The sequence below is a fragment of the Panthera tigris genome, chromosome C1 (genome assembly GCF_018350195.1).
Source record: "Panthera tigris isolate Pti1 chromosome C1, P.tigris_Pti1_mat1.1, whole genome shotgun sequence".
In the NCBI taxonomy this organism is placed as follows: Eukaryota; Metazoa; Chordata; class Mammalia; order Carnivora; family Felidae; genus Panthera; species Panthera tigris.
In genome coordinates this window covers 71,246,260-71,258,314 of record NC_056667.1, presented here as the reverse complement: position 1 = coordinate 71,258,314, position 12,055 = coordinate 71,246,260, and the positions used below count along the sequence as shown (strand labels likewise).

The window sequence follows — 12,055 nt, the reverse complement described above, 5'->3', positions numbered from 1 at the left end:
CCCGGCGCTAAGCGCGCTTTGAAACGTAAAAGTCTACAGCACCCTGGGCCCTAGAGGCGGAGCCGGAAGCTCTACGGTTTCAGCTCTGAGCCCCTCTGTTTTCGAAGGGGTAGCCCTCTTCCTCTAGCCCGGGGCTGCCTCCCCTCCTCCCCCTTAACCCGGAGGCCGAAGCCCCCAGCCTGGCCTGGCGGTGCTGCGGCAGCTCCCGGACCCGGAAGAAGCATTAACTCGTCTCCGCCATGGAGCCCACCGCGCCGTCCCTCACCGAGGAGGACTTGACAGAAGTGAAGAAGGACGTGAGTAGCATAACCTGGTCCAGATGCCTCCGAGGGCCGGGGGTCGAGGGGGGGGCAGGGGCAGGCTGCGGCCCGGCGGGCAAGGAAAGCGGAAACCCGGAGTGGGAGTCCGAGTCGGAAAAGAGCCTGCGGGTCAGAGAAGCGGAAGGTCCAGACACCGCAGGACTGCTGGGAGCCCTACATCCGAGGGCCTTGGTGGAAGTGATCCCCCGTGACCTGTTAATCTACGTTTTAAATCGCTAAAAGCAGGGCTTGGGTTTCTGAAACCTTGTCCAGTGGAGCGTTTCTTCGCAGTCAGCTGTTTGCCCACTCTTCACTCTTCCTCTCGTGTTTTTTTTTTACCCCCGCTGTACTTTGGAGCTGCGTTGTTGGGAATCGACTGCCCAGGTTCATCCTTGAGTCAGACTCCTTAGGCCGTTGGCTCAACCTGGAGCAAAGTCAGTTAAAGGATCCCAAAGCAAATATGTGAAACTCTTTTATAAAGGGGGTTGGGGGAAGCTCAACAGCTGAAAGCACAACCTGGAATTCCCCTAGTAGGCAAACGCCCACATATTTAAATTGAGGGGGGGGCGGTGTAGTCGAAAATTAATATACAGGTAAATGCTGAAAATACTCAGTACCTAAATTAGTCTCTTTTGCTTGGATGTTGCAGAACTGCACACATCTTAATACTTATTTGCAAAGAATGACTTTGTTAAGGTATTTCTTGTTCTCTTTTGCTTTTAATTGTTTTGCCATGTGAGACCTATAGGAGTACCACTAAAATACTTTACATAATTTCAAATTAAAAACAGAAACTCAAAAAAAAAAAAAAAAAACCTGCCAAAACAGAAACTCAACAGAAAATGAGTTCTGGTTTAACACTGCAGTAGGTATACAGAATCATCTTTGTGAACTGGACAAAACAGCAGCTTTTTAAACGTTAATCTACCTTAAATTCTTCCCCTTTCCCTCCCTTGAAAGGTTTATTACACTGAATTCGCAATTACAATTGGTATGACTCATCAGTAGAAGGAAACTGGCTATGACTGGGATTTGTGCCTTAGGTTCCTCATTCAGATATTTAATGGAGCACTTACTGTACGGATAAAGTACTGTTCTTGGGCCTGGAAAGAAAAGAAAAAAAAGGACAGTCAGGCCTCTGCTTTACATTCTATTTGAGATAAGACTGGGACATTGATAACTACTGTACAATACCTGAATGTTGTTTTATATAAAATTTGTGCCAGTAAAAACAGGAATGTCAAGAACTAAGCCTTCAGTGTTCCAGGTTTTTTTGTCACACACTTTGCAGTGTTTCCATTTAATCTTTACAGCAGCCTCTGAGGGAAATAATTATCGTCCCCAATTTACAGCTGATTAAAAAAAAAAAAAGGGTTGTGAGAGGTTAGGAGTGGGCATAAATATAAAACCTGTACACAATCACAGATATGAGGAGTGTCTCCCAGGTCTTTATTCATTTTTTTCCTATCAGTTCATTGATACTATCCATCTCCATGATTTCAATTTATATCTATATCAGAAATTCATAACCTTGAGGAATCATGAATGGGTTTCGGGAAGTCTATTAAAAAAAAAGTATGTGCATATTTTTTTCTTAGAAATTTTTTTCATGCTATTTTCAAAACGGTTGATGACTTCAGAAGGTTTTAAAATTATCATACACAGGGGTGCCTGGATGGCTCAGTTGGTTAAACATCCGACTTTGGCTCAGGTCATGATCTCATAGTTTGTGAGTTCCAGCCCCACGTCGGGATCCATGCTGACAGCTCAGAGCCTGGAGCCTGCTTCAGATTCTGTCTCTCTCTCTGTGTCTCGATAATAAACATTTAAAAATTAAAAAAAATAAAATTACCATACACATATTTGGACTTCCTTATCTGTCAGCTTTAGGTGCTTATTTCCAAATATCTGCTGGAAATCCACTTCTTTTTTCTGCACACTCAAAAACTGAACTTTTTATTATCCCTTCCCCAAAGCTGCTTGCTGTCCCTGCTGTATTCTCTGTCTTGATGGATAGTGTACCACCACCCATCCTCCTGGAAAATCCCACTTTTTCACTGTGCTCCTTCCATCCCCACCTCCTGCCCCCATCTAGTTCTTTACCTCATCTTTTTGGTTGAATTTAGTTCTGTTTCATAATCATATGAATTACATGCTGCTGTGAAGCAGGCGTGATTCTAACAATTCAAAAATTAAAAACTAAGACACAGTCCCAATTTGAAAAGCTTGATTTCTTGGAAGGAGGGAGACAGACATAAAACGATAATCTCCAATTACAGGATAAGTTCAATGTATTTTACATCATCTATAACACTACTTGACATTCTGATAAGTGCAAGATATACAGAGTTGAACAAAACATACCTGGTTTTTGCCTGCTTCAAACATACAGGTCGTCAGGGTTGAAAACTAATAAATATATGATTACAAATTAAGCTAAGTACTATGAAGGAGACAGGTGTTGAGACAATAGCAGGGAATCTACTTGCAATAGGATGGTCAGGGAAGATTAGATTTAAATTGGCTGCTGAAGAATATGACAGAACTGGGGGAATAATTCTATTCTAGGCAGAATAGAATTTGCAAAAGACCTAAAGCAAGCAAGACCTTGATGACTTGGGGAAATTGGAAGAAGGCAGAAGGCAGCAGGTGCCCTGAGGTGAAGTTAGAAAGGTGGGCTAGAGCTAGATCATAAAGGGTCTTAGAGACGGTAATAAAGTGTTAGGATTTTTTCCCCAAGTATAGTAGGGACCTATTGAAGAATTATATTTTTAGTCTCCTTGCATATTGTATGAACTGAGGAGAGCAGAAGTGAGAAGAGGAAAACCAGTGCGGAGATTCTTAGAATTTATATAGTTGAGAGCTAATGGGTGATTTGGATCAGGGTGAAAGCAGGGGAAATGGATGGAAGAAGGGAATTCCAGATGGATTTTTGAAGTAGAAATGATATCACTTGGTGATAGATTTAGTTGAGAAAGAGAGTGGAATTAGATTGGTAAGTGAAAATGTCAAATCAGCTATTAGACCTACAAGTCTGAAGATCAGAAAGGAGATCTGAGCTAGAACTATAAATGTGGGATTGAATGAGTTCACCTAGGAAGTTGAGAGCTGGAAGGGAAAAGGGAGATCATAGGGGAGTTTTACAAAGTGAAAGGTTACAGCCACAGAGATGAGAATGAAGCCAGGAGAGTGTGGTATTCCTCTAAAACAAGAAAAGAGTAGTTTAAGGAGGGAGTGGTCAACTGTGTCCACTCTATTGAGAAGTAAGATGAAGACTGGCAAGTATCAGATTTGACAGGAGGTTACTGTAGCTGAGAAGAGTAGTGAGACAGAGTGGAAATGAATTGTGGAGTCCTGCTATATAGAAAAGTGAAATATATGCACAGGATGCTACAAGGACAGAGGAGAGGGGTGCCTAACTCCGTCTAGGGAGTTTAAGCAAAGCTTCCCAAAGGAGATGTCCACTGTGCTCAATCTTAAAGGATAAATGCAGACTTTGGGTATGAGAGGAGAAAACAAGACAAAGGTAAAAACACAATGAACTGTAGAGTGATAAACAGCAATTTTAGGTAGAATATGATGTACCAGGACACATGGAGGTGGTGATAGATTAAGCTGGAGAGGTAGGCAGGATCCATACTATGAATTGCCCTGTCTGCCATTATCAAACAGCTATTACTTATTGAGTACTTACTGTGTATCGGGAACTGTGTCAAGCCTTCATATTCACTTAGTCCTTCTGAAGGTATCACTATTTTTTCAGTAAGGAACCCAAAGCTTAGAGGGGTTAAATAACTTACCCCAGCTCTTACAGGAGTATATGGCAGATTTAAGATCCGAACTGAAGTTGGCCTGATCCAGAGCCAAACTCGACCTCTCCACTGTTCTGCCATAGTTGAGGAACTTCATCTTTTAAGTTGGTGGAACACACTATTTTAAATTTTTACAAAATTCACTGACAGTATTTCAATATTAGTAAAATTCATATGGTACTTTTTTTCTTGAAAAACTGGAAGATCTAATAGATGTGTGAAGGAGACACTTGAGCGGGAGGAAAGAACTAGGAAGTACAGCTAGGTGTCTATTCTTAATAGTCCATGCAGCATATGATAAAGACCTGAACTAAGGCAATGCTTATAATAGAGATGAAGTGAAGGGGCAGACTCAATAAAAATAAGGAGTAAATTGGCAGGACTTGGTGGATGGGTGATCAGATACAGCAAGTGAGTGAAAGACAGGAAGTCAAGGATGAGTTGTAGGTTTATTGTATGATTGGATGGGTGGTGGTATTCCCAAATTAGTTAAGAATATCAGAGGAGGAGCACCTAGCTGGTTCACTTGATTAAACATCAGACTCTTGATCTCAGCTCAGGTTTTGATCTCAGGGTTGTCAGTTCAAGCCCCACTTTACAGTCCACACTGGGAGTGGAGCCTACTTAAAAAACAAAAAAAGAATATCAGAGAAAAGGGACAGGCGGAGGTAATAAATTTGGTTTGGGACATGTTGAATTTGAAGTACCTTTGGAGGGGCGCCTGGGTGGCTCAGTCAGTTAAGCGTCCGACTTCAGCTCAGGTCATGATCTCATGGGTGGTGGGTTCGAGCCCCGCGTCCGGCTCTGTGCTGACAGCTCAGAGCCTGGAGCCTGTTTCAGATTCTGTGTCTCCCTCTCTCTCTGCCTGTCCCCCACTCGCGCTCTGTCTCCCTCTGTCTCAAAAATAAATAAACATTAAAAAAAAAATTTTTTTTAAAAATGAAGTACCTTTGGAATGTCCAAGTACCTTTGGAAAGTCTTGATTGCATATACAAATTTGGGAATGATCAGCATCTAAGTGGTAAAAATGACAGCAGATGGAGTTTTTCAAGTTCAGCTTTTTTTAAAAAAAATTTTTAAATGTTTTTATTTATTTTTGAGACAGAGAGAGGCAGAGCATGAGCAGGGAAGGGGCAGAGAGAGAGGGAGACACGGAATCCGAAGCAGGCTCCAGGCTCTGAGCTGTCCTCACAGAGCCCGATGCGGGGCTCGAACTCACAAACTGCGAGATCATGACCTGAGCTGAAGTTGGACGCTCAACCGACTGAGCCACCCAGGGGCCCCTTTAATTTATTTTTTTTAAGTTTGTTTGAGAGACGATGCGGACACCAGTGGGGGAGGGGCAGAGAGAGAGGAAGGGAATCCCAAGCAGGCTCCACTCTGACAGCACAACTGTGATAGTGCAGCTTTATCTCTTGGATCATGAGCTCAGACCTGAGCCGAAATCAAGAGTCAGTCACTTAACCAACTGAGCCACCCACGTGCCCCTCGAGGAGTTCAGCTTTTAAATCTATTGTCTCCATCCCCACAGCTTAAATTCATACACTCAACATAGCTTATGTAAAATATGGCAGCAATCTTCTTATGGGTCTCCCAATTTTTGCTCCCCCCAACCCCCAGTCCTCTGCAGAAGTTTTTTTATTGCTTCTGATTTATAAACCTTTGATGACTCTTTTGGCTACAGGGAGATGTATTTTCCTCAACATGTTATAACAGTTCTTCCCTAATCCAACCTGTTTTCCTTTCCAGCTTCATTTCTCACCACCCTCACATGCACCCCTCATCCCAACTACCCTAGTCTTGTTAGTGTTTCCCTCTGTGCACCTTCATGCTACAAGTATAGCCTCTGTAAACTTCCCAGGTCTAGAGGTACAGTTAGTTGCTTACTCTGTGCTTCCCCAGTACTTGTGGGTTTTTTGTTTTGTTTTTTTCTTTTTAATTCTGGGTCTTTTCACATTGTTTTATAATTACTGGCTTGAGTTTGTTATGTATTCTCCCAACTAGACGATGTGCCCTTTGCATGCAGGATCCAAGCCTTGTTCATCTTTGTATGCTCAGCACATAGCATAGTAGGTATCTAGATATACGAAATGTTTGTTGTGTGAATACATAAATAAATGTGGGAATTCAGTGGCCTGAGAACTATAGGAACCCTTCACCTAGCTTGCTTTCCTGCCACCATGTACTAGGTAGGGTATTTCTAAGATCTTCCATTCCCTGTAGCTCATCATGATACCTGTGAGTCCATTTAGTCATCACTGTCTTCATCACTAACATTTATTGACCACTTACTATTTACCAGGTACCTTTCTAAGTATTTTACATATATTTATTTCTCATAATATTCTGATGAGGAAACTGAGGCACTGAGGAGTTAACTTACCCAAGATCACATATCTAGTAAATGAAGGAGTTAGAGTATAGTCAGCAGAATCAAATTATTAATGCTATTTATTGGGACCCACATCAGTTTTCTGCTAATTAAATTTCCTGAGGCACTTCTCAGATCTAGGTCTGTTTTCTGTGATTTCCTTTTCATTTCTTTAATTCCTTCCAACATTCACTATTTCTTTAGCGTTTGCCTCCCCACCCCCACCCCTTCTGCTTTCCTTCTCCCAACTGACTCACTGAGTTAGTCTTTCCAACTGACTCCAAAGATAGATACATTATGGGTCCTTTTAGTGCAGGGTTTCTGTTGTTATAATTATTATTGTTACTGTTATTTTGTTTTACTCTAGGAAAATGGAAAATTAACAAACACGAGAAAGTTATAAATTATGAGACCTCACTAAGCTCTCCTCTTTGGTCCTGACTAATCTCGGATTCCTTGTTAAATGGTAACTAAAATGTATGGAAGCCTCTGCTCTCATCTATACCCCTGAAGGTGGAGGTGCGCAGCAGACCTCCCTACTTCCACGACCCAGGCCCTCTAGATTCACCCCCTCCTGATAATAACCTGGTCTCGGTGTGTAGGTGTGAAGATGTGATTAAAGCAGCATAGAAACTGAGCAATGTTTAGTCTAGGACCTACTTCTGTCCACTTGGCCGTTTGTCTTAATAACATAGATCTTAGTAGGCCTGAGCTTCTTGACTTCAGTACGTTTTCTCCCACCAGTTAAGATTCTAATAATAGTCACCTAATAATCAGTCACCTATGTGATTTCCTCTGGTGTTTAAAAAAAAACAAAAACACTGAAGCATGGTTTGTGTCTTTTAGGCTTTAGAAAATTTACGTGTATACCTGTGTGAGAAAATCATAGCTGAGAGACATTTTGATCATCTACGTGCAAAAAAAATACTCAGTAGAGAAGACACTGAAGAAATTTCTTGCCGAACATCAAGTAGAAAAAGGGCTGGAAAATTACTAGACTACTTACAAGAAAACCCCAAAGGACTAGATACGCTGGTTGAATCTATTCGGCGAGAAAAAACACAGAACTTCCTGATTCAGAAGATTACAGATGAAGTGCTGAAACTTAGAAATATAAAACTAGAACATCTGAAAGGTAAACTATTTTAAGTGGCCAAGAATTCATTTAAATGTGACAATGCTTTCATTTATTTTTCATGTTTATTGATTTTTAAAATTTTATTTATTTTTGCTATTTATTTACTTTTGAAAGAGAGAGAATGTGAGTGAGCGAGGGACAGAGAGAGAGGGAGAAAGCGAGAATCCCATGAGGTGCAGTTAGAAAGAGGAAGAGAGAGCATAGGGCCCGGAGCAGGGCTTGAGCTCACCTGGTGCGGGGCTCGAACTCATAAACTGTAAGACCATGACCTGAGCTGAAGTCAGATGCTTAACCAACTGAGCTACCCAGGTGCCCCTGACAGTGCTTTTAAAAGTAAAATACAGAGGTTCCAGGCTGGCTCAGTCAGTAGAGCACGTGACTCTTAATTTCAGAGATGTGAGTTCAAGCCCCACATTGGGTGTGGAGCCTACTTAAAATTTTTTTTTTTTTTTTTTTTGGGGACAGAGAGAGACTGAGCATGAACGGGGGAGGGGCAGAGAGAGAGGGAGACACAGAATCGGAAGCAGGCTCCAGGCTCCGAGCCATCAGCCCAGAGCCTGACGCGGGGCTCGAACCCACGGACCGCGAGATCGTGACCTGGCTGAAGTCGGACGCTTAACCAACTGCGCCACCCAGGCGCCCCTAAAATTTAAAAAAAAAAATTTTTTTTTTTTTGAAAAATACAAAACAAAAAACCCAGAAATGATCATTTTGTTTTTTTGTAAAGGATTTTTTTTCTTTTTTTTTTTTCAACGTTTTTTTATTTATTTTTGGGACAGAGAGAGACAGAGCATGAACGGGGGAGGGACAGAGAGAGAGGGAGACACAGAATCGGAAACAGGCTCCAGGCTCCGAGCCATCAGCCCAGAGCCTGACGCGGGGCTCGAACTCACGGACCGCGAGATCGTGACCTGGCTGAAGTCGGACGCTTAACCGACTGCGCCACCCAGGCGCCCCGATCATTTTGTTTTTATTCAAAAAGTTTCAGCTTCAGAATTACATTTGATTTACATTGTTTTTACCTTTTATCATGTCATTTCACTGGAAAAGTGGACGACTATCACTCAGTGTTCTGAGTGTAATGAAATCTGTGTTCTAACTGTAATGAAATCCCGGTATACGCAGCAGTTGGTTTCTGAAGTCAGCAGAATGTCAGTTCAATCTATTCAAAAATAACCGCTGAAAATGCACATCACACACGAAGAACAATATATAGACAAAGTATTTTTATAGTAAGTCCAACTCTGATAGTTCTTGTTCCACCTGCTGATCACAGAATGAAGTGGGCGGCATGTTTATAAGAATCATGTTATAGAAGTTATCCGTAACTTTAAATACTAGAGTCACAGTCTGGCAAGACGGGAGGGGTGTGGGAATGGAGGTTGATTAACGGCTTAGCAAATTTCACCGCCCACGTCTCACCCTCACCCCGGAGTACACCCTGACCAATTGGAATACTTCATAGAATTGCCCGCACTGTTTAAATCCTCCTCTCCCCACAAACCCCATCTCTCTCTCTCTCTCTCTCTCTCTCTCTCTCTCTCTCTCTCTCTCTCTGCCTTTCTGCAGAGCACTTGAGATAAATGTGCATGTGATATAGCTCTACTCCAGCTGTTCTAGGCACTGGGGATACAGTAATGAGTAATTTAGGACTCTGCTCTTAAGAAACTCACAGTCTGTTAAGTCTGTACTGGGACACACTGGAAGTCTTCGCTCCTGAGCACATTTAAGAAGATCATTTAGGGGCGCCTGGGTGGCTCAGGCAGTTGAGTGTCTGACTTCGGCTCAGGTCATGATCTCATAGTCTGTGAGTTCGAGCCCTGCATTGGACTCACTGCTGTTGGCACAGAGCCTGCTTTGGATCCTCTGTCCCTCTCTCTCTCTGCCTCTCTCTGCCTCTCTCTCTCTCTCTGTCTCAAAAATAAATAAACATTAAAAAAGAGAAAGAAAGAAAAGAAAATTGTTTATATAGCATGGAACAGAAATGCTGAATGTATTGTGAAGCTGAAAAGCTAGTGGGGGAAAAAATGACATGAATGTACTTTATAGACTTTGCAGATTTTCCATAAAATTTGTCAACTCAGGGTGTTCTGTGCCTATAGACAGGTTAAATATTTGCTAAACCGAACAGATAAAATTTGTTTGTGTTCATTCTTTCACCCTGAGGCTAATTGATACCTATACCCATTGGATATGGTAAAATTCTTTGATCAGAAGAGCCACTATCGTTTAAACTCTAAGGTTGGGAACCAGAACATTATTTAATGTGAAGAGATCTGGATTCTAGTTCTCACTTTCCCATGAAGTAGTTCTAGAATGCTGGGCATGACTTCACTCTTTGAGGCCTCTATTTTCTCGTCTCTGATAGTGAGAAGCTATCCCAGGGGACCTCTAAAATTCCTTCTACTTCTAACACCCTATGACTCAGGAATCTATAATTGGTATTAACTCATAGAATTTTAGCATATGCCCTGTTTACAGTTTGTTTCTTACTGCGTTTGTGCCAGAATGCTAAAGAATACTAGTTGTGAAAGCTATTTCTTACTTTATGAAAAATTTTAGGGGCTACGTAATTTTTTCCAGGTCATTCAGTAGTTAAGTATATGAGTACACAAATTAAATGTGATTTACAGCATGTCATTTAGCTTCTTTGAGATGACTTCCTTATCTAGGAAATAAAAAATAATGGTGTACTTCATGGTTGTTGGGAAAAGCAAATGGAACATGAAACGGATTATGACAGAATTTATAAACTGCTATTTAAATTTTTGGTTGTGTGGTAACCAGCTTGTAATCTTTCAAAACTTACAAGATGGCTGTGGGGTGGAGTTTCTTTTGTATGTTTGTTTTGTTTTGTTTTAGTGACTTTTTCATTTACATCTGAATAATTTTATTGTAGGACTGAAATGTAGCAGCTGTGAGCCTTTTCCAGATGGCGCCACAAACAACTTCTATAGAACAAATTCAGATGAGAGTAATTTCTCTGAAAAACTGAGAGCATCCACTGTCATATACCATCCAGAAGGAGAATCCAGCACAGCCCCCTTTTTTTCTACGGAGTCTTCCTTGAATTTGCCTGTTCTAGAAGTGGGCAGAACTGACAATCCCACCTTCTCTTCAACTACGCTTCCCAGACCTGGGGACCCTGGGGCCCCCCCTTTGCCGCCAGAGCTGCAGTTAGAAGGAGGAGGAACTTGTGGAAACTCTAGTGAGATGTTTCTTCCCTTACGATCACGTGCTCTTTCGCGTCAGTGACTGAGATTACAGCCTTCTAATTTTTTTTTAATGACAAAAAATATTTGAAAGGATATGAATCTTTTTATAGAATTGCTATAATGACTTAACATTTGATATGCGTCTTTTAAAATGCAATGGAAGCATACTTTGTAAATAGAGTCTTTTAGAATAAAAGAAGCGTACTTTTAGATAGCTAAAGAAAATCATGTTGATCATGTAATTTTCAGTGTTTTCTGTCCTTTCCATTTTTGAGGTATCTTGAGTGTGTTCACATTTTTTATGTTTTAAGACTAACAGAGAACATTGTTCTATTTGAGAGTAGAGTCTCAGGCTGGGAATAATGTCTCAGTGCAGTTGTGCTAGAAATTTTCGAGGTCTAATAGTCCTTTCTAATTCTTCAGCAGTAAATTTTCAGATTAAGCTATTTCTGGATGGAATAAAGCCAATCACTGACAGGAAAACTGCCAAGTGTACTGAAAAGAATCTGTTTCCCACTCAGTTGGTCTTAGGGACACTTACAGAGTCCCCTTTTTTTTTTTTAATTTTTTTATTTTATTTTTGAGAGGGAGAGACAGAGCACACCAGCAGGAGAGGGGCAGAGAGAGAGGGAGACACAGAATCAGAAGCAGGCTCCAGGCTCCGAGCTGTCAGCAGAGAGCTCGCCATTGGGCTCGAACTCACAAACCCGTGAGATCACAACCTGAGCCGAAGTCAGATGCTCAAATGACTGAGCCACCCAGGCACCCCACAGAGTCCCCTTCTAATGTGGGGTGACATCAGAGAGAAATGTTGAGGTTGGAGCCACCGAAGATCTCAATTTGCCAAAATACATTTCTTACTCACCTTACTAATAGTACCTTCTTAGGATTTTCACAGTCTTTGCTTATCATTTTAATTCCTACACAAAAATCTTGACAAAAGCCTGCTATTGCATATAATTTGATGAGATTTAAAAACATTTTTCTGTGCTTTTCATTCGCTTTTAATGAAGACCACTGTACAAGTTGAAATAACTAGGACAAAGTGTGTGTGTGTGTGTGTGTGTGTGTGTGTGTGTGTGTGTGTGTGTGTGACAGTTCTGTCTTTAATATTGTTTGGAACAAGTGGCCATTAGCCTGATCTGTCTTTTTGTTACATAACAAAGTTTGACTAATTTTACACCTTTATAAATTTTATGCTGTCACTATTTTTATTTAAA

At 41.3% G+C, this 12,055-nt stretch overlaps 1 protein-coding gene across 2 annotated transcripts; it reads left to right on the top strand.

The window, feature by feature from the left end:
- Positions 1 to 5: 5 nt before the first annotated feature.
- On the top strand, positions 6 to 11,457 carry BCL10 (BCL10 immune signaling adaptor). 2 transcript variants are annotated; one of them, XM_042997718.1, is made up of 4 exons: positions 6 to 296; positions 6,850 to 6,948; positions 7,329 to 7,617; positions 10,520 to 11,457. In XM_042997718.1, exons 2-4 carry the CDS (start codon positions 6,946 to 6,948, stop codon positions 10,873 to 10,875), a joined length of 648 nt encoding a protein of 215 aa, XP_042853652.1. In that variant the 5' UTR covers positions 6 to 296; positions 6,850 to 6,945; the 3' UTR covers positions 10,876 to 11,457. The 2 variants fall into 2 exon arrangements, with proteins under 2 accessions (XP_042853652.1, XP_007079233.1); XM_007079171.3 differs by lacking the exon at positions 6,850 to 6,948 and having other exon boundaries at positions 8 to 296.
- The last annotated feature ends 598 nt before the right edge of the window (positions 11,458 to 12,055 follow it).